Source organism: Lucilia cuprina, chromosome 4 (genome assembly GCF_022045245.1).
Source record: "Lucilia cuprina isolate Lc7/37 chromosome 4, ASM2204524v1, whole genome shotgun sequence".
Classification (NCBI taxonomy): domain Eukaryota; kingdom Metazoa; phylum Arthropoda; class Insecta; order Diptera; family Calliphoridae; genus Lucilia; species Lucilia cuprina.
Window position 1 is genome coordinate 22,935 of NC_060952.1, and position 22,444 is coordinate 45,378.

General features: G+C 27.8%; 1 protein-coding gene across 2 annotated transcripts; it reads right to left on the reverse strand.

The window, feature by feature from the left end:
- Nucleotides 1-1,126: 1,126 nt before the first annotated feature.
- On the reverse strand, nucleotides 1,127-21,834 carry LOC111688494 (elongation of very long chain fatty acids protein AAEL008004). 2 transcript variants are annotated; one of them, XM_023451014.2, is made up of 7 exons: nucleotides 21,336-21,834; nucleotides 21,084-21,276; nucleotides 2,943-3,231; nucleotides 2,789-2,869; nucleotides 2,557-2,719; nucleotides 2,034-2,170; nucleotides 1,127-1,974 (listed from the first exon to the last, which is right to left on the reverse strand). In XM_023451014.2, the coding sequence occupies exons 3-7, from the start codon at nucleotides 3,210-3,212 to the stop codon at nucleotides 1,780-1,782; spliced, it is 846 nt and encodes a 281-aa protein (XP_023306782.2). In that variant the 5' UTR covers nucleotides 3,213-3,231; nucleotides 21,084-21,276; nucleotides 21,336-21,834; the 3' UTR covers nucleotides 1,127-1,779. The 2 variants fall into 2 exon arrangements, with proteins under 2 accessions (XP_023306782.2, XP_023306781.2); XM_023451013.2 differs by lacking the exons at nucleotides 21,084-21,276; nucleotides 21,336-21,834 and adding an exon at nucleotides 9,145-9,346.
- Nucleotides 21,835-22,444: the final 610 nt, after the last annotated feature.

The window sequence follows — 22,444 nt, forward strand, 5'->3', positions numbered from 1 at the left end:
TTTTAAGTTTAAATTTGGAAACACTTTGTTTGAAATAACGTTGCATATACAAAAAATACCGTAATAATTTTACCTACAATTTTTTCACATCTTTCCTTAATTAAAAATGATAATTTGTTATTTAAAATACACAATTTAATTAGAAAGCTTGGAATAAATATGCCGTATACAGAAAAAACTTGTATAGAATTGATGATAATAAAAAAATTTTGGGAATTGGAAATAAAATCAAAAAAGAATAAAAAGCTTTTGAATTATTTCAGGACATTTTTAAACGATAATATTGATATTTTATTTCTTATATTATACATTTTAAATCAACAGATGATTAGAGTTTAAATTTTAACAGAACAGTACTATATTAATATAGACGATAAAGTTACTTATGCAAAATTTAGTATTTAAGCTGTAATGGTTTTATCGATATAAAATTTTTCACACTTTACTGTTAAGCATCCCATTTTTTGCCCTAGAACAACATTTCGATGCCTTGTCAATTGGTTATTGCTATTTCTCCCAATAATGTTTGAATAATTGGTAATATTTTTAATTGTACACCATTTTAGGGCTCAATATTTATAGTTTTCAACATTTATACATAAAGGGCTTATTTTATTTATTTACATTGATACTTTTGTTTCTCGTGCTTTGCAGTGCCTCGTTTCTGTATATTTTTTTTTTCAAATCAAAAAAATATAATAGTCTTCTATTATGTAACATTGTAATTCACTTTATTTTTAAATTGCGTGCATGAAATTTAAAGAAATATTAAAACTTCTTTTGTTCGGTTTGTTTTAAACTATATAATGATAACAAATTTTAACATTTACTTTGTATGTGAGATGATAGGCTCACTAATATTAGCCCACCTTTTTACAGTGCAGATATTAATATCTAATTCCGCAGATTCATAATTCTAGCTATAATAGCATGTACATATTTCAGTTTAAGCTTATATGGGAATATCATCATAGTGTTGAAATAATGACTTAAAATGCTATTGTGTAAAAAAGAAAATATACTTAAAAAAGAAAAAAATAACATCTTTGTCTTTTCAAATAGATAGGAACACACAGTGAATATTTTAAGAATATCGGCCCTCTTATAAAGCACATACAAACAAACATTAGTTTATATATATCGATATGTTCATAATATTGACAGTTTTTATTTACGTTGGATCATTCTTATAAGTATTATTTATACACTTGCATAAGACACAATCGTTAATACTATTTTAATGAAGTTTTTAGTTTGTGTTATTGTTTAATTCAGCAAGATATGTCGACTTAAATATAATTGAAAACAATACAGTAAATATATACATACATATGTATTATATATACATATTAATAATGAACCCTTAAGAATAAGCTAATATTTATATTTGGTTCTATTGCACTCTCCTTTTACCACTTAAAAACAAGAAAGGATATTAATTTCAACTAATTCATCTAAATTAAATTTTATATTGTTGCATTGATAAACTTAAGACCTAAAAATTAATAAAAATAAGTTGTGTATGTATTAACTTTTAAACGTTTGTGGTATTGATTTACGTTAATCATACATAATCGTATAATTGTTATAAAACTACTACGTATGTATGCATTAAATTACATTAGTTTATCACTTAATACCTAATTTTGCTAAAGGTACATAATTAATCCTTAATCCAAATTCTATTAGTGGCTAGAAAAAAACTTTATAATCTTAATGTTATAACTAAAAGGTTAATGTTTTAAGTGTTCATAGATGAAGGAAAATAGTACAACGATTTTACTCCTTTTTGGCGGCTTTTAAAGTGGCTGCACGTTTCTTATCCTTATTATAATTTTTAACGTAAAACGAACTGAACATGTAAGTAAAGAGGCCTGCGTTAAATGTCAATAAAGCAGCAATTGGTTTGGGAAATGCACAGTTAGGTTGGAACTGAATCTGCAACGTGTGCACGAAGATAATTAAGAATTGAACCTAAACGATAAAAGATGTTTGTTAATTCTGTTTATTATAAGACAGCTTTTTATACATACGATTTGTAAGATAGTAATATACTTCTTCCACCATAAGTATTTTTGTACTTTCGGTCCCATAGCAGAGAGCAAATAATAGGCATACATAATTATATGAATAAAGGAATTAATAAATCCAAGCAATGTACCATGTCCACCTGAAAAAGACATAATAAAAAAAACCTTGAAAAACAAATAATGATCTAATTATAATGTATCTAAATGATTTACATATTTTATGTTTTATAGCATTTTTCAAGTAAACTTTTGAAAATATTTCAAGTGGTAAAACGAACAAAAAATTCAAAATTCGGGTTTTTTAAACTAAGGGCAACAAAACATGTCTATTGTTGTCGGTGTAAATGTAAATGAGCGATATTTACGACGACGATAACAAACATATCGCTTATTTCCAGCTAATGATTTCTGACTCAAAATTCGGGGCTATTTTTGTTTGTTATAAATGTTAAAATAATGGAATTATTTTAATTATATTAAGATGGCATTAAAATGGTATTAATAAATAAAAAAATATTTATCTTACCAGCAAAATATTTAACTCCAATAAAAGCGCAAACTGGCATTAATGTATGATGGTATAAATGCAAAAAGGAAATCTGACGATCCTTTTTACGTAATACGAAAAATATGGTATCCAAGAGCTCAGTAATTTTTGCAATATAATAAAGCCAAACTGCACGAGCCATCTAGATGCATTAATACATAGAATAAATTAGAACGTATGTGAAATGAATGTTAACTTAATATCTACTTACTCTCATAGAAATAGGATCTGTAGCATATGTAACTGGTTGACATCTAAAATTATAGTGACCACCCCAGCCGCCTTTATATCCCTGTAATAATAATTTAATGGCAAATTTTCTTTATAATTGGAAATTATTAAGAATTATGATTTTATAATATTACCTCATAAAATAGCACCCAGCTTAAGACAACTTGAACTGCATTGTACACCAATAATGTATTCTTTAGTTCGAATGGTTTGCGATCGCGCATATATCTAGGACCAGCATATAGACAAAAATATAAATATGCACCCAATATCATAAAGAGAGGACCTGGTGCGTTAGATAAAAACCAACTTTTTGTTCGCAAATCTTCATGTTCCACAAAAAAGTTAACCAATCGATCAACCACTGTCGTCGATTCATTTAATCTAAGCGTTGGCGATGACATCTTCACTTAATATGATATTCTAAAAATAATACATATATATTTTTAAATTAGTTTCTATATATGTATGTATTACCAATTTCATAAATAAAAAATAATTTAATCGAAAATCATTCCTATATGAACGACATAACTCATATCCCAATAAGTAAGTGTGGAAGTTAATCCGCATTTGAAGTCAGATTTTCATATTTATATTGTTCTGTCAACAACATCTTATAATAAATACAGACCTACTTATTAATTTATTTTTTTAAATTTCCACGATTAAGATTATATAAAAAATCAAGATTTAACAAATTTTTCACTCTATAGGCCTGAATAATGATAAAATGATAATAATTTTTTACGGAGGGATAAATTGTACGGAGCATTAGTTAGGCATTAATATTTGGTTACTGTGTTGTTGTTCTTAATAAAAACGTAGAATAATATTTGATTAAAAAATATTTGCAAGTAACTCTATTGTAAAAATATATTTACATTTATGTAAGTATGTACATATATTTATGTAGTATGAATGTATGTATAGATATGTAAGTGCAAGTATATATGTATAAATGATATGCATATTTTGTGGTAACATTTAGTCATGACGTCCCAAACTTAAAAAATGTTTATAATTATCTAATAAATTACGAACTATAGTATAAATACGACAGACAGTCATGATTTAATAAAACCAGAAATTATTCTGAATCTAGTGATATATTTTAAGGAAAATGTAGGCCACTTAATTTTGAAGCATCACAAATCCATTGAGATTATTATATCACCCAAGATTTCTCTAGTTTGACCCGACCCTAGCATTAAAGTCTTCTTCTCAAGTGGACCTTATATGGATAATATACTTACACGTTTCAGACCAATTTAAGATTTTTGGCATCGATTTGTTAGAGCATATTTAAAATTTTTTTTCAAATTTAACCGAAATCATTTTCAAAATTAAAAAAAAAAATAATTTTATCCTTTTTTAGCATTTAAAAAACTATTAATAATAATCCCTGCAGGAAATGGAACTAGTACCAAACTAGTATTTAACTAGTACAAAATCACCAGTACTATGAGACCAATCCTTTTTTATCATTTAAAAAACTATTAATAATAATAATCCCTGCAGGAAATGGAACTAGTACCGAACTAGTATTTAACTAGTACCAAAATCACCAGTACTATGAGACCAATCCTTTTTTAACATTTAAAAAACTATTAATAATAATCCCTGCAGGAAATGGAACTAATACCAAACTAGTACCAAAATCGCCAGTACTAGTTCCTAACTGTAAACTTTCCTATACCATCATAATGCTCAAATTAACATTGAGTGTGTTTGAAGAATTACTAGTACCATTAGTTCTAGACTGATACTAATGCACTTTAGAACCGGTTTGATACAAGTTCTAATATTCATAAAAAGTCGCCATAATTGGTGGTTTTGATCTTTTGCAATCCTGCTGCACAATTCCAAATAAAAATTACTTCACAACAATTTTTTTATACGGTTTTATTTCTAAAGATAAAAAATGCTATAAGAAATGTTGTAAATACATTTACCTAACATTTCAATATGAAAATTTGAAGAAATTCTGGTTCTATCTGATTTTATTGTGTCCAAAAATACCATTCAGTTACATATATCCATTTCGTTATAAAAACATTTGCTGTACGATAAAACAAATATTAAACTTATGGCAGTTTTAAACTTAATAGACGTACATACATAGGGATTTGCTTGTAACTGGACCTAAATTTGCATGCACTATTTATTCTCTCATTTGAAGGGATATTTTAAAATATCGTTTTTATGCAAAAGGTTTCAAAATTATATTTTAATAATTAAAAAAATTAATTTATTCTTACACATGCCAAACAAAAATTAGTCTACAAGTGGCGCTATTCAACTACTGCTAGTGCTAGTATTTTTCCATATAAACTCTAACCCAGTTTATACTAGTGTCTATTGTTCTAGTAATTGTACTAATGGAATTAAGACAATTATCGCTTCATTTCCTGCAGGGATAATATGACAACAGCGTTTAAAACGTAAGTTTACAAGCTATGAATATAAATGAAGGAAATGTGTCAAACTTTGTAGTTTGAAATTTGTTTTTTTTCACATTAAATGTTTATTTTTTTGATTGAATTACTTTTAAGTAGTTCATTAAATTATGAGATGAGTCAGTTATCAAAATCTTGTAGGATGAAATGTGACATTCAAAATTTCATATTTCATTGCATTGAATTAAGAAAAAAACAAAGTAAACTCTATTAATATGGTTGAAGAAAATATATTAATAAAAATACATCAATTTTAAAATTTATAAAAAATTGAATCATTGCTGCTCCAAAACTTTACTTATGTTAATATATTCACCATAAGCAGATGAATTAACGTTATGCTAATTTAGTTTACCGTATTAGTAATCTATTCGCTGCTTATTTTTGTGTTAGACACAATCTGGTTTTAGTAAACGGCAAGAATTTTACTTTTATATTTGGAACTAAGGAATGATATTAACATTTGGTATTTAAATTAATCTTCGCATTTTAATCACATATAAGGTCCCCTTAATTTAGTTTACCGTATTGGTAATCTATTCGCTGCTTATTTTTGTGTTAGATACAATGTGGTTTTAGTAAACGGCAAGAATTTTACTTTTATATTTGGAACTAAGAAATGATATTAACATTTGGTATTTAAATTAATCTTCGCATTTAATTACATATAAGGTCCACTTCAGAAATTTACTTAATTACTTATTACTGGCTCAGAAATTACAGTACAGCGAAATTACAGTGGCATTGTATGTATGTATGTATGTATGTATGTATGTATGTATGTATGTATGTATGTATGTATGTATGTATGTATGTAGTAATCAGAAAGTGATTCTGAACCGATTGGTATTCATTGAAATTTTTATTTGTTACAAACATCAGCACAAACCACTATTATGACGGTGAACAATTAATTATGCAGAACTCATTTCTTTTAAATTATACAATTCTTTTTCGTCGATTTCAAGTATTCCTAACATCGTAAATATATGTATGTATGCTTACTCAAAAATATATACATACATACTGAATAAAACCGAAGTATTAAAAAATTAAATGAATATATTCATATTCAGAACATTATGAGTTGTTCCCCAACAAGGAACTAAATTCGACGATTGTACAAATTTTATAAAATCATAATTAAAACATTCAAATGCGTATATGTATGTATGTATGATTTTTTGTTGGGGTGTTAACATATCTTATTTTTGTTATATTTGCATTAACACTGTGTAGATAACGTGAATAAATTAAAAACAAAATCTGTTTTAGAACACTTATGTTATGACACACATATGAAATATTTTCCGAAAACGGCTAAAAAAAGTTTGTCTAAACGTATAACGTACAAGCCGATAATTTCAATTGGGAATATTAAATATCAATCAGTAATGATGATTACACGAAAATCGATTAGCCGTTCAAAAAAGTAGGTTTTTGCATTAAATGCAGCCATTAAATAAAATATATTCTTATTAGCTTTTTGTACGAGGCTTTGTTCAGGATTTTAAGTGATTTCATAACATAAATTCTATAATACAATAAATATTGACTTCATTTTTTTCCCCTGAATTTCGACATACTAAACTACGCATACTAAATGTATATTTTTTAATTGCATCAAATTACGCAAATTTCTTTGATTAGAAACAACTTTCACAAAAGTTAACAAAAAAGTATACTCATTAGAAAGCGTGAACTTTTTCAAAACTCCGGTTTTATGAAGGATGTCAGAGAAAACTATATTTTGGTAGGATTTTTGAAAAGCAGGCTTTATTTAGCCTTTACGCATTTTATATAAAGCCTTTCGAGAATATAATATTTATGATAATAGGAAAATTACGCCTGAAGTTTTAGTAAAATCGAATAATCATAACCCATAAACTGTGAATATGCGAACAAAATATATTCGATGCCATTAAGCAGCTTAAAATACATTATAATCAGTATAATTGGTTTCAAAACTGTTCACAAACCTTTATAAGGTATACTATACAAATTTTAACTTAGTTAAACAAAATTATATATTTTGAAATCCAAAATAAAAATAAAATGTCCCATGTTTATTGAAGTACACATTTAAAAACATTATGCTGTTTGGTAGTAAAACAATCACATTAGGATCTATTCTGTAAATGGAATCGTTTTGAATATGGGAGTTTTATTAATACCAAATAAATTGATAAATATGTACGTGGAATTCTGCAAATCATCCGAACTTAACTCTTGAGTTTATTGCTCTCAAACCAGAGTTCTGTTTTTTATTTCAAATCTGAATTATAAAAATATGTTACTATATTATTCCAATATAAAAGGTGCTTAAAAGTATTTCACCAATTCTACAATATATTTGTAACTTATACTTTCATTTCAATAAAAATTCTCCTATTTATACGTCTTTTTTTAAATGTCGTTTTTTAAGACTTTTTAAGATTTTTCAATGACAACACAAATGTGGGTAATTTTGGTGGTTTATATTAATCTTACGTGTTTAAAAAAATTACCCTTGCGTGTCTTTTTTATACATATCTACATTTGTCACTTCCGAATTAGTTCATTGTTTTTATGAAATACGTACTTAGATCAGTATTTCAATTTTAAAACAGAATGTACGTTTGAATAAGCAAATGTCACAATGGTAGCCATGAAAAATTTCGCAATTATCGACAAGACTAAGTACTTTCTACTTATTAAGAGAAATACAGTATCGATTGTTATCTAATGATGTCAATCATGGATTCATTATTTGTCTATTTCTATTGATATACAATTTAAATCTTATCTAGAGAATCAGCCCAATTATCTAAAGCATCTTTCTATCTCCGCTATGTTTAGGGATCCAGAATATATATACTTAATGGGATCGGATAATTATATTGTAGAAATTACAAACCTTCTCACGAGGGTGCAGGTTATAAAAATTGCTTAAACAATTGGACTTTTTATGACTTCTTCAAAAATTGTATAATTAAAATTTGTTGTTTGACCTTCGATATTAATATGTTATACCTTGTTTTTTTTAGAAAAATCGTTCGAAGTGCTCAGAAAATAATATTGTAATGGCATAATTTTTGAGAAATTATGCACGGGTTCTCGTTATCTCATTTGTTAAAAATTTAACACCAGTTTCTTTTAAACAATAATAAAAAATAAGACACTCCAAGAAAAATCGATATTTTTAAGATTGAAAGAATATTGGCCAATATTTATTTTATTTTGTATAATTTGTATTATTAAATATTTTATTCGCAGTTATTAAAAAAACTGGAAACACAAACGTAAATTAATGGAATACTGTACATACATACATTTAAGTTTTTAATTATAAATAAATAACTGTAAAGATTAACAAAACCCTTCTCACATTACAAAATTTAAAATTAAAAATTTAGAAATTCAACAAAATCTTTGTTTAATCATTTCACTATATGTTTATACTATACTACTTAGTGCTCTTGGGGTATTTAACACTTTTACCAATAATTCTGATAATATTTTTCGTTAATTGCTAATAAATCAACAAACACAGCTTTGATATTGATGATCACAATCTTTAGATAAATAAATATTTTATGAATCTTTACCAAACACGAAATAAATACACGTTAATAAGTACATGTATGTTTGTTTCTGTATTGGTTATGTTCACTGATAAATTTCAAAATTTCGAGGTCCATTTTTTATCTCACTTAAAAATACATCAACAAAATATTATAATACAATTGTATCCAGACGTGTTGCAATATTTATTTAAGTATGATAATTAGATTACAATTATTGTACATATAATTAAACTTCAATTTCACACATGGAATGCAAAAACAATATTTGACATATATATAATAAAGTAGAAGACACAACAAATCGTACTTGCCTTCTACAAGCAATTGGCAAAGTCCTTTAGATCTTTTTATTAATTTTTTTCTAAATTTATATGATTTAAACAAACTTATTTTTTATAAACACACTTTAAATTATATATTAATGTTTCTTTTTCGTAGAAATTTTTCCGCGAGATTTTTACGAGCATCCGAATGCTTCGCGTCTTAATAACAAACTAACTTTATCTGGGCTTATGGTACCCGTCTTCTATTTGATTCACTTCGATCTTGTCACCTGTCTAGTTCAGTTCAGTTTCTGCCACTACTACAAAACAAAACAGTCAGAGAGCCTCTGCTGCCCAACAAACACATAGCATTGATTTCAAATTGAGGAATTCGATTACTCTCTGGTTAAAAGCAAATTTAAAATAATATAATTCAAAACCACTATGTGATTTTTTTCTAAAATAATTATAAAAGCTTTTAAACTACATAGTACATTCAATGAAGTGGTCATCCTACATCCCAAATTATAAATTTGTGTTCGCTGGGTAAATGTACATTTTTATGTATGTGTAATTATTGTTGATGCGTGTGTGTATTTCTTTCCGATTATACATACGTTCATACTTATTGGTTAGTATACATACATACGTATGTATAAATATTTATTTGCTTAGTTTTATTATGTTGTTTTGGTCATTTTTAAGGTTCCATGGTTGTTTTCGGTATATTGGTTTTTGTTTAACTAAAATCGAGCACATTCAGTCGAAACCGTCACCTACCTTTGTAAATACGTATGCGCTATGTACATTAGGGGCATAACATTTTTCAGTAACATGTTAAAATTGCATTGTTAGATCATTGTCAGCAGAGTTGTGAAAAATGGATATTTGAAATAAAAATAGAAAATAATGAAATACTTTTTTTTTTCATATTTTACTTAAAAAAAAAAACAAAATAAAAAATATAAATATCTATTTTCAAAAAATTTTACTCAAATAAAATAAGTTCGTTCGTTCATTATGTTCTCTAAATCCACTATGTTAGGTATTTTTTTGACATAAGCCTACAGCGCGTTCCCGCGTGCAGCTCGATGCTTTGCGATGCGCGTACAGCTCGATGTTTAACGCGCATTTTCAGCGCGTTCCCGCGTGCAGCTCGATGCTTTGCGATGCTCGTACAGCATGATGTTTAACGCGCATTTTCAAATAAATTATTTGTTTAAAAAAATTTTTGAAATTTTTTATTTATTGAAAGAGAAATTTTGTTTTTTCTGTTCTGTTTTTTAGAAGTACGAAAAGAAAATTTATTAATTCCCTTTAGCCAGAAAAGTTCGGGAACAAAGCTAATATTTAACAATTGACAAAACGTATTTCGTTGTTCAGACGTCAGATCAATTTAAATTCTCAAATGTGCGCATTTTTACTATATCACATAGATATCCCCTGGAATATACTTAGCAACTACGGTTGTCAGATCTTAAAATGTCTATTAACCATGTGAACTTACAATTTTGATCTTGCATATATATTGTAAAACAATACTATTGTCAGACATCCAACGATCTTGTAAAACATTGCCATTACCAGATAATAAACGATCTACCAACGTTGTAAGATTTGACAAGCGTGTATACAAAGCTTGACAATTTTCATAAACGTATTGTGTTTTCCACCAAACATCTCGCAATCGTGTAACACATTTTTAAATAAGCATCAACTTAACAAATTAATATTAATTGTGGTAAATTATATTTAAAATTAATTAATACAATATAAGCATTCATTGAAATGACGTTTCAGTCCTTTTTAAATTTATATTAAGCACTTTTATAGAAAATTTCAGAAATGGCTTTTGGAGGAAAATTTTAAAATTATTTATATAACATCATAAGAAATCCAAAAAGCCTTAAGTTAAGGGACCCATACACAACACCTGCATGCTGGCACAATTAAGTGATTATGAAAACCCGATTGAACATATATGGAGTTGTATTGCGATTGTGTCATCTGATTGGGTGATATCAAAATTAATTTGATATTTTTGTGAGTGTGCCAGCGTGCTTGTACTGTGTATAGGGAAATTTGCTCCTACAAATACAATTTTGTGAGCAATAATCATATTTATAGTAAGATATAAAAAACGTTGTTAAATACCTATTCGATTATGGGTTGAAAATATTTTATATTCGTAAAAGGTGATGTCCCTAATATGAATACATTTATATGTATGAATATGTGAATATGCATGCTTGCCTTTCAACCAGAGTGCTGCAGAGTATTTTGTATGTATTTATGTATACATTCATACATACATACACACACATATGTTAATATTGGTATTTTAGCATTTTGCTTTTTCAATACGGCGATATTAGTGTAGACTTTAGTTGAAGCATCAATAACTTGCTGATCTTGCACGTTATTTTGCGAATTTTGCTGAAAGCAAATCGTACTTTTAACCAATTTTGCTCTTTACACCTGAAAATATATAATTTTTTTTAGTTAAGGTTGCTTCAATACCCTATTCGAAGATGTTTGGATTATGGCATACATGTATACTTTATACTTAGAGGTATATAATTATTTGGATTAATTGTTTGATTTCATTAGTAATGAATTTAATATTATGTTAATTTTTTATTTCGCATTAAAATTTGTTCTGAAGTGGAAAAAATATTTAATGAAATGTTTTTATTTATTGTACAAATTTTTCCCATACCATTATCAATGCTAAATAAAGCATTAGCATTAACATAATTCTAATTTTGCAGACAATTATAATTATAGGTTTCCACTCACACCAGGGATTGAAATTAACGAAAAGCTTAGTAAACAAGTTATACGGGTTATGAAATTATTAATATTTCAGAAATGGTTTAAATTCTAAAATTATTATTGATCGCCCGAAAAAATGTAAATTATCAAATTTCAACAAATTTTCTATCAACAACAGTAAAATTACTGTATATTTTCTAATAAGTCAATATTTTAAAATAAATTTCCTTTTTATACTCTTCATCTTTGTGAGAGGGGTATACATATATAAGTTTGTCATTCCGTTTGTAATTTCTATAATATAATTTTCCGACCCTATATTCTTTGTAGTTTATATATTCTGGATTATTATAGATAGCGGAGTGATTAAGCCATGTCCGTCTGTAAGTTTGTTAAAATCAGTTTTTAAAGGACCTCAGATATCGGCGAGATCCGAATCTTCAATAATTCTGTTAGACTTGCTTTCGCTAAGATCGCTATTTAAAATCAGCAATATCGGTCCATAAATAACGGAGATATGAGTAAAAATCCGAAACAACCTCTGAAAATTTCATCAAAGATTAAGATTTTTTATTCATGCTCAGACAGAAATTGCAAAAAACAAAATACATACATAATCATACGGTAAATTTAGTTATTGTAAGCTTGTTTATAAAAACAAGGCAGAGCGAGAGCAGCAGAGCAAGAGTAGCAGAGCGACAGCAGCGCTAAAGTGTTGTTATTGGCTCGATACACGAAATTAAATATGTAAAGCCTGGCTTAATTTAGAAACCACAAAAGGGAACTTTTTGGTAATTTTTCGTTTTTCAAAAGGTACTTTTTAATATTCTATAATATTGAACCTAAGACGTAGACCACACTAGGAAACTTTTGATTTTTGTGTGTGAGAGAAAGAAATATCAACCATCTCTTTCTCTCACACACAAAATCAAAAGTTTCTCAACAAAAGTTTCCTAGTGTGAATCAGGTCTAGGAACATGAAATTAAGTATGTAGATTCGGAATTAGATGAGAACCCATAAAAGGGAACTTTTTTATACTTTTTCAAAAGGTACTTTTTGAGTTTTCTATAATAATGAAACTTTTGATTTTGTGTGTGAGAGATATTTCTTTCTTTCATAAAGAAAAATCAAAAATTTCCCAAAAAAAAAGTTTTCTAGTGTGAACCAGGTCTTAAAAACATGAAATTAAGTACGTAGAGCCCAGATTAGACGAATTTTTGAATTTTCTATAATATTGACCCAAGATACATGAATTTAAGTATGTAGAGTCAAACTTAGGTGAAAACCGGAAAAAGTGAAAATTTTTTTTTGAATTTCCTAAAATATTGAACATAGAAATATGAAATTAAGTATGTAGATTTTGAATTAGGTGAGAATTAATTTTCAAAGTTGCAATTGACTACTACGACAAAAAATGTATCGTAAATTAAGATAAATTTTTAAATGCAGTATATTTTGCGACATATTTGCTTAGAGCAAGATGTAAATTCATTTTGTTTTAATTTTTAAAAGTATTTTAAATTATTTTTTGGCAAACGCACGGGATCACGAAATGAAAAACATGAATTTTTTAATATTTGTTTCTATTTAATTTTTTTATATTTGTAAAAAATTAATATAGAAGAATCTCTTTATAAGCACATTGTGGCATATACAAACAAATTTTGTTTATAATCACGATAGCGATATAGTCCTTGATTTGTGTGCAATTAAGAGATGTGAATGTAAGCGAAAAGTACTTTATGTTAATTTTCAGTAAAAATTTAACTAGGTATAAATTTCATTAGTAGCGATAGATATACCTACTTAAAAATTAAGTATAGATAACAATGTTCCCAAGTTTTAATATACATATATACACTCAGTGATGGTTTGTGAATTTAGTAAGAAAAATTAAATTGCCATATACAAAATTTCAAAGCAAATTGGATTTTTTATTAAAATTTGTTTGGATTTTTTGGTGTGGAAACATTTTTTAATTAAGTTTGTGTCCAAAAGCAAAAATTAAAATGCTGTCACAAACATAATTCGAATTGATTCAAAAAAACACAGCAAGTACAGGAAGAAAATATTTAAAAAAACAGTAGTTTTCTTTTGTGCGATTAATCGAATAATTTTGAATTATCCTTTTATTAAATGGCTAACATAAAACCTTAAATACATACATACATACATACATACATACATACATACATACATACATACATACATACATACATACATACATACATACATACATAATACATATATACATACATACATACATACATACATACATACATACATACATACATACATACATACATACATGCATACATACATACATACATACTTACATGAGAACTATTAATTTTTGAATAAATTCTTTCGTACATATTTTTGGTCGTCAATCCAAAACGAAGGTTGTCTATTAGTTAGTATATTGATAACTTTGCCATTTAAATATGGCTTCGTATTAACTACTATCATACAACAAACACAACTATAACTACAATTTAGGAACCTAATGTCTACGCTACTACTTAAATCTCCAAATAAGCATACATATATTATTTACATACATACATGCACATTTGAACATGAATACGCTTATAAATACAATGTGTTATATGAATAAATAAATACGTTTTTTATATATTTTTTATAAAATCTTCCGGATATCGAAGGTCATTACTTAGAAAAATACGTCCGTACATTCTGTATATGTGTAAATTCATAAACACATACATGAACCCAGCAAACTTATCGTATTGATATCTTTCTACAATATGCAAGCAAGAGTTCTATTTTAGGCTGTTCCGAATCTTACATACCCTCATCATTGTCAGAAAGTCTCCTTTTATGGATTTAAAATAGTGTTTCTAGGTTTAATATTAAAATAGATTAACAAATTACAAATTGAAAATCGAAAAAGTACCTTTTTATATGTTCTCACTGATTAAATTTTTTTCTGGTTTCTATGTTTACATTTTATAGGTTTAATTTACTTAATTTCATGTTTCTAGCCAATAATAATACACAACTTTAAGCCGGATTCACAATAATGGCAACATTGTGAAGGGCTCTTCCAAAGCCAGCAACAATTTTATTAAGGAATCAGTGGATGTCCTTTAGATTTGTAAAGTAATAAGTGTCAAGCTTAGTTAAAACTATTTCATTTGATTTTTAATGTGCATTAAAATACATACTTAAATAAATCTAAAAATTTATAACATTTTAATTAGCGTTAAAATTATGATAATAAACCTAAAATTTATAATTACATAAAATATAAATTTAATCCTTTGTAGTTATCATAATCATTTTGTAGTTGTCGTCAAAACATTTAGAGATTTGGTATACAAAAAGAACATCTTTCCAGATTAAAATAAACGGTGGCAGAGATGAGTCATAAATTTGTATCCAATCACCTTTACGGTTTCCAACATACTAAGGATATTTTATTCAAAAATATATTTCTTGTTAAACGATTTACCAATTTTAAATATCAAATATTGATCAATTCAGAATATGTTTAAAAATTTTATGAAAAATGCCATTGCATTTCCCATGTTCACTATTTGTGAGCCGTTTCATGCCCAGAACAGACAAATGGACTCGGTATACTTTAAGGTGGGTATAGGACCACGCATGTAACCATGGAACTCATAAATCAAAAGTTTCCCAAAAAAAGTTTCCTAGTGTGAACCAGGTCTAAGACAACAACAAATCAATGCAATTAACACGTTTCTGAAACAAAAGATTCTTTGTGTGGCCATTAAGGAAACTTCAAAAGAGAATTAGACCCGGTCCACACTAGGTCTCAGTAAACAATTCTGATCCGATCGGTATACTTTAAGGTGGGTATAGGACCACGCATGTAACCATGGAACTCATAAATCAAAAGTTTCCCAAAAAAAGTTTCCTAGTGTGAACCAGGTCTAAGAAAACAACAAATCAATGCAATTAACACGTTTCTGAAACAAAAGTTTCTTTGTGTGGCCATTAAGAAAACTTCAAAAGAGAATTAGACCCGGTCCACACTAAGAAACTTTTGTCTCTGAAACTAAGTGTTAATTGTTGCATTGATTTGTTGTTGTACGAACGAGAAGAATAAGACCTGGTTCACACTGGGAAACTTTTGATTTTGTGTGTGAGAGAAAGAGATTGTTTTATGTTTCTTCTTTTTTAGGCGTGTCACATCAAATTATCTCCCAATACAAAAAAACACCTCGTTTTCGGCTCAAGAAAAACTTTGAAGTATTTAATATTAGCTTTAGCGTCTTAGATGTGCTTCATCGAATTAGGCTGTAATAAAAGCCCTGCGTATTATGTCCACGAAAGGTCTTGATTGATTTTTTTTATAGCAAGCCAATTCTTTCTAGATTAAGGTTGATTACCGATATAATTCTTAATTTAAAATTTCTTTATAAAGTACCAATATTTTAGAGCGGCTATAGAAAAAATTAGTTGGCTTCAATAAGTTTTTTGGGAAAATTTAACTTTAAGTGTGTGTATATTACTATAACATGGAACCATTCTTGACCATAAAAATTTATGGACTATACTTTCAAGTCATATAAAACTCAAAATTAATTATGTTAGATAAAAATTAAATGACAATGGTTGATTTCATTAAATCTAAAATAAAAATAGAATTGATCATATGTATATTACAATGCATAACACCAGTGTATACAGTTTGCTATAGAAGGAATCATCTTTATAGTTGTCAACTTCGCCTCTTCCACCGAACGTCCCATTACATAAGCATTAAGAAGAAAACATCGGTGTTTTTAAAACAATAGTGTGTCGTTCGCATCTTCAGTTGTTTCCCATAGACATTTTATTAAAACAAAAACAATTTGCAAGTAACTCTTTGCTGGACGCTTTTATTTAGGTATGACAGTGTTCAGTAGTAGTACACTGGTATTTTTTGTACTTATTTGCATACATAACTATTTATTTTGGAACTCACAGTAGGTAAATGACCACTTACTAATTTTGAATTCTGGGCACATTTATTTCATTTTTATTTTATTAAATTTTTTAGATACATAGTAGATACATTTTTTTATTAGTATTTAAAAAACTTACGTAATTTTATAGTATATAATAAACTCAATCATATATTATTTTACATGTACATATTTACAATTACGCATAAATATTTCCTACAGCTAAAAATTCTAACGTTAATGACTCATTTAAATGTTTGATGCTTAAAAGCAAATGTTTAGACAGAAGATTGGTCTGACCATCTCTTTTGAAGTGTACTTAGTGCCCTCACATATAAACTTATGTGAGGGCATATAAACTTATGTGAGTAACTATAAAGAAAACTTCACACTAAGAAACTTTTTTTGGGAAACTTTAAATTTTTGTGTGTGAGAGAAATTTATAAACCATCTCTTTTTTTTCCAAAAAAAGTAAAAATATTCCGGAATAAAGTTAAACAACAAATCAAATGCTTTTATTTTTAAAATAATCCCCATTTTTAACATACTGACTGGTGTAGGGTACCATATGGTCGGCTATGCCCTTGTTTAACATAAAAATGTTGTACCTCCTTGTATAGAAAATGTTCACTAGTAAATAAGAATTGATCAAAATATTAAGATAAGATCAATATGAAGGAATCAAAAAGTTCTATTATAGAACCAATTTTACACATTTCAATAGATTTCCCATCCGAACAAAATATATAAATTTGGTCCATCTCTAGTGTATTACTTATCTGATTATGTTTCTTTATTTTAGAGTTTAAGCTGGGAGAATCCATGTAAATGTGGGCAGCAATCGGATTTACCACCCAGCAAAAAATAACTTCCAAAGAAGCGAAAAAGAAGTAGAATTCACTCCATGGAGTTAGTTAGTTTTAAATGAGGATGTATACACATCAAATCCGAAGAAATAAACCTAGGCCTCTATTGGGTCTGTTGTGCGCTCCTTAATCAGTGTCTCAGGTGGGAGTCGAACCCACCACCTCCGGTCTACCAGACTAGAACACTAACAACTAACCTTCCGGAGCCATGGAAGTACTGAAAAAGACCTGAAGAAGTGATGATTTTAACACAGACTTGTCATAGAAGGAATGTTCTTTTTATTTGATTCAAAATTTACTACACAATTATGAACTTAAAACCCCTATTCCCCACTAAAGTGGTTTAGGGTATAAAAATATACCTTAAATTTTAAACAAATTTGGAATCTTCTTTGGAAGTCAATAAATATCACTTCCACAAAAGTTAAACAAATTAACTTAGTGCTACTTTTGAAGTGGTGATAAATGTTATTCTTTTGGAAGTACTTCGTTTTATTTTTGCTGGGCATCCATACATTTACAGATTGTTAAAATATCCTAAAAGTATATACATACATATAATTGCGCATAACTGTAAAATTACCTAAAGTCCAATATAACTTTTGATTTCATATTAAAGCCAAAGATATTGTCTTTAAAATTTTGTAAATAAAATATTTAACTTCCAAAAGGTTAATTATAAAAATACATTACATGGGGAGAATAACTTGCGGACTTTCAATGGGAGCACCACATATATAATTTAAAAACAAAATTGCGTACATCTTAGAAACTGTTATATTATTCAAATTTTTCATAGATAGATATAAATTGGCGATAGATAGAAATTGGCGAACTTGCAATAATTTGCGTAGCATCTCTCATATTTAACATATTGTGAATTTGAAAAACTATTCTAGTTAGAATCTTCAAAATCGTTAGGTGGGTTTTTTATTTATATTGCTTTAAGGGCAGCAAAGCACACTGGATATATCTAGTATTAAAATTACATAAATATGTATAATTTTACGACATTTAAAAACACAGTGATCATGTATAACTTGCGGACTTTCAATGGGAGCACCACATATATAATTTAAATACAAAATTGCGTACATCTTAGAAACTGTTATATTATTCAAATTTTTCATAGATAGATATAAATTGGCGATAGATAGAAATTGGCGAACTTGCAATAATTTGCGTAGCATCTCTCATATTTAACATATTGTGAATTTGAAAAACTATTCTAGTTAGAATCTTCAAAATCGTTAGGTGGGTTTTTTATTTATATTGCTTTAAGGGCAGCAAAGCACACTGGATATATCTAGTATTAAAATTACATAAATATGTATAATTTTACGACATTTAAAAACACAGTGATCATGTATTAGTTATAAATAAACAATAAATTATTTAAATTTTAAAGAATCGTTAAAGAAGATTTTACTTCTAGTATAATGTTTTTAGTAGAAAAGCCAAAAAAATTAACTTAAAAAAGTTTCATTGAAATAAAATCTTTCAAAACCTTGACCAATACACTACTCAAAAAACTTAAATCACTCTTAAGAAACCTTCATAAAATTACATTTTTTTATTTCTAACAATTTGTGAAACGAAGACATAAAAAGATCGATAAAAAGCACAATTCATAAGTTCATAAGATAAAATTGTTCACCTCAGTAAATCTATAATACAATAATCTAATACATGCGTATCTCTACTTATTTGTATATGAGTTTACGCTTGTATTTAATGTCATTGAACTACTAATATTAAACTAGTATCTCAGACTGATAAAAAAAAACCGTTGTAGTAATATAGATCTCAATATTTGTACATATAGTTATAAATAAGTATGAATGTATATATTGTATAAAATAAGTCTTAAAAACAAACCCAATAAAGATTCTCTTACCAACAGACTTTTGGAACTTATTAAGCTACAAACAATTTTTTGTTAGTGGTTTCGAACCGAAATTCAACGAAATACCTATAAAAATTAAGTTATGTGTGTACATCGCTTTCAGGTGGAGTAAACAAATTAATGAAGGAAGAAACAAATTAAAAATATTACAAATATTGGATATGCGTTTACACGGCTCTCATATGAATTAAATATAAAAAATTGCATATTAGGGTAGCAACGCCCTCTATAATATGAAATTGAATTTTTCTTAAATTTTGTTTTGTATCCCAGCAGTTTGACAAAGAATCAATGCATACGAAAAGGACAGTAATTTCCACTAATAGTTAACCACCTGGATGATTGTAATTCGTATGTTTTGGGTCATTCGTCACGAATGTGTGGAGAATGAAGACATTCGTCATTTTTTAGTTCCATTAATATCTTACTACCTGACTGACTCTAATTCGTATGTTTTTGGTCTTTCGTCACAAATAAACACACAAATAAACTCTTAGTAATCGAGAATGAAGACAGTAGTCACTTTAGTGTCCCCTTTGTAAGTTTAACGGAGGCAATCGTATCTTTACTGTCTTCAAGTAATCTAGAGAGTAGACTCTTAAAAGTTGTTTTCGTTTTATTGAACATTGATGCCCCATAGTATTCTAGAGAGTAGACACTTGAAATTTTAAACCTTTATTTCCATTAATATCTTACAATTAATACCTTATCTCCAATTCGCATGTTTTGGGCCATTCATCAAGAATAAAAGTAAATCGTCACTATCCTAAAACACGTCCATGTCCTAGTTTTATAGCATGAAAAGTAGAACCCATTTGGAGATTACCATCCTTTGACTATTTTTGACCGTCTTTTGACAAGCCCATATTAAAATGGTGTTTTTTATTTCGTTTAGCGTTGTTGCGGTTCATTTTGTTTTGCTTTTGGTGTAATAATAATGTAGTCGGGAAAAAATTTAAAAAACTAATATGTTTAAAATACACTATGGTAAAGGGTATATAAGATTCGGCACAGATGAATATAGCACTCTTACTTGTTTTATTTTAAAAACTAAACAAACAAATATCGTGAAAAATTATTAGATTTCCGTATGTTTCTTTTTAAAAATAAGCTGCACAATTATTTTCTATTTTTTTGAACGTAGCTGTATATATATTTTGTTTAAAATTTAAGGTCTTCAATAATTTAATGGAGTAAATTGTACTTCTTTGTCGCTTTTTTGAGTCAAATTAGTTGTATTCTATAATACCAGAGTTGGGGGAAGTGCACTAAATTTGCAGTTTCCACTAAATGTTAGTGATAGTGCACAATTTTTCACTTATTTAGTGGTGAGTTGAAAAAATACAGCCTCACTAAACAATAGTGGTAGTGATACAAAAAAATCACTAAAATTAATGTAATGATAGTGAAAACGTTTTTTACAGCTTAGTGCAAATTTTTTTTCTCCAGTAAGTTAGTTTTGTTATCAGTGTTACATACAATTAAATTAAACATCGACTTACCCCTTTCATTAATTTCGCTGCTACCCCTGATCGAATGCCGGGCATTGGCATCACAGCACAAAATAATGCCGTCTGATGCCTAAACTTGGCCAGGAATTCGCTTACTTCGTCTGCTGGTGCTGTATTATCAAGTGTCATATAACTTGGGGCAATAATAAAGCTAAAGTTATGCTGTAGCTCGACATGTTACTTCCTGCGTACATGTACACATTTTAATGGATTTTTTAGCATTTAGACGTAATGGTAACTTACAATAACTTCTTACAAAGGCTATGTTGTGTTTGGAGGGAACCCTTTGACTTCTGATTTCGTTCTTCAGTTCCTTAACCACGACAATGTCCAGGACTTCTCGGCTTTTTGAGTGCTTCAAATTAATTTGTAATATCTTAGCGCCTTCGGGGGTTTGAGGAGGATTGTTGAGATTCATGCCAGTGAGCAGATAGATGGCAGCGCCCGTTTCATTTATCTCTTCAGACCCCGATATTGTAGACCGGAACACATTTACTTTGAAGACCATCACCGCTTTTGTCGACCGCAACACCTTTACTTTGGAGACCCTCACTGTAAAGTATTTTGTTAGATCGGGCTATACGAATTTAAATTGTATTGTATTGTTATAAGTGTAAGAAGACGTTTTACAAAACAATATTTATAAAAAATATTGGTGGTACTTTTTGGTTTTTCGAATGTCATATATTCGACATTTAACTTTGATGTCTTATATTTCACTAGGGATAACTTTAATTCCGAATTCAGCATACTTAAATACAAGTTTTCAAGTTTTTTTTCTAGACAGAAATTATTTTTGACCCTGAAAATTTTAATTTTTTTCTCAAATATTAGAAATTATTTATTTTCATGTGAAATCCTCTTCTATATAAAGAAATTAAGTTTATTAAATTTATGTTTTTGAGATTTATCAGCCAGTTCTAGAATTCATACTTTTCAATGAACTAGTGTATAACTATGTATTACTAAAGAACTTTTTTCAGAAATCTGAAATGATTCCCATTGTAAGAAGTAGATAAATCAGAAAAACTTATTACAATGTTTCTGAAGTATTTTTATAAAAATCATCAAATAAACATTCTTTATTATAAAAAAGTAATTAAAAAATTAATACAGAAAGTAAATTTATTATAAAATATTGAATTTTGTAATTTTATTGTTTAATAATTAATATAAATTATTCGGTTTACTTATTATTTCATTTATTCGAACGATTAATTGTCAAAAAGTGATCGATTAACCGATCGACAATTAATCATTTGAATACCCCAATAACTTATATTTATTTTGACTTTTATCGTGTGGTAATGTTTTTAATTGAATTAAAGATGGCGTCAAATTATTTGCTTATA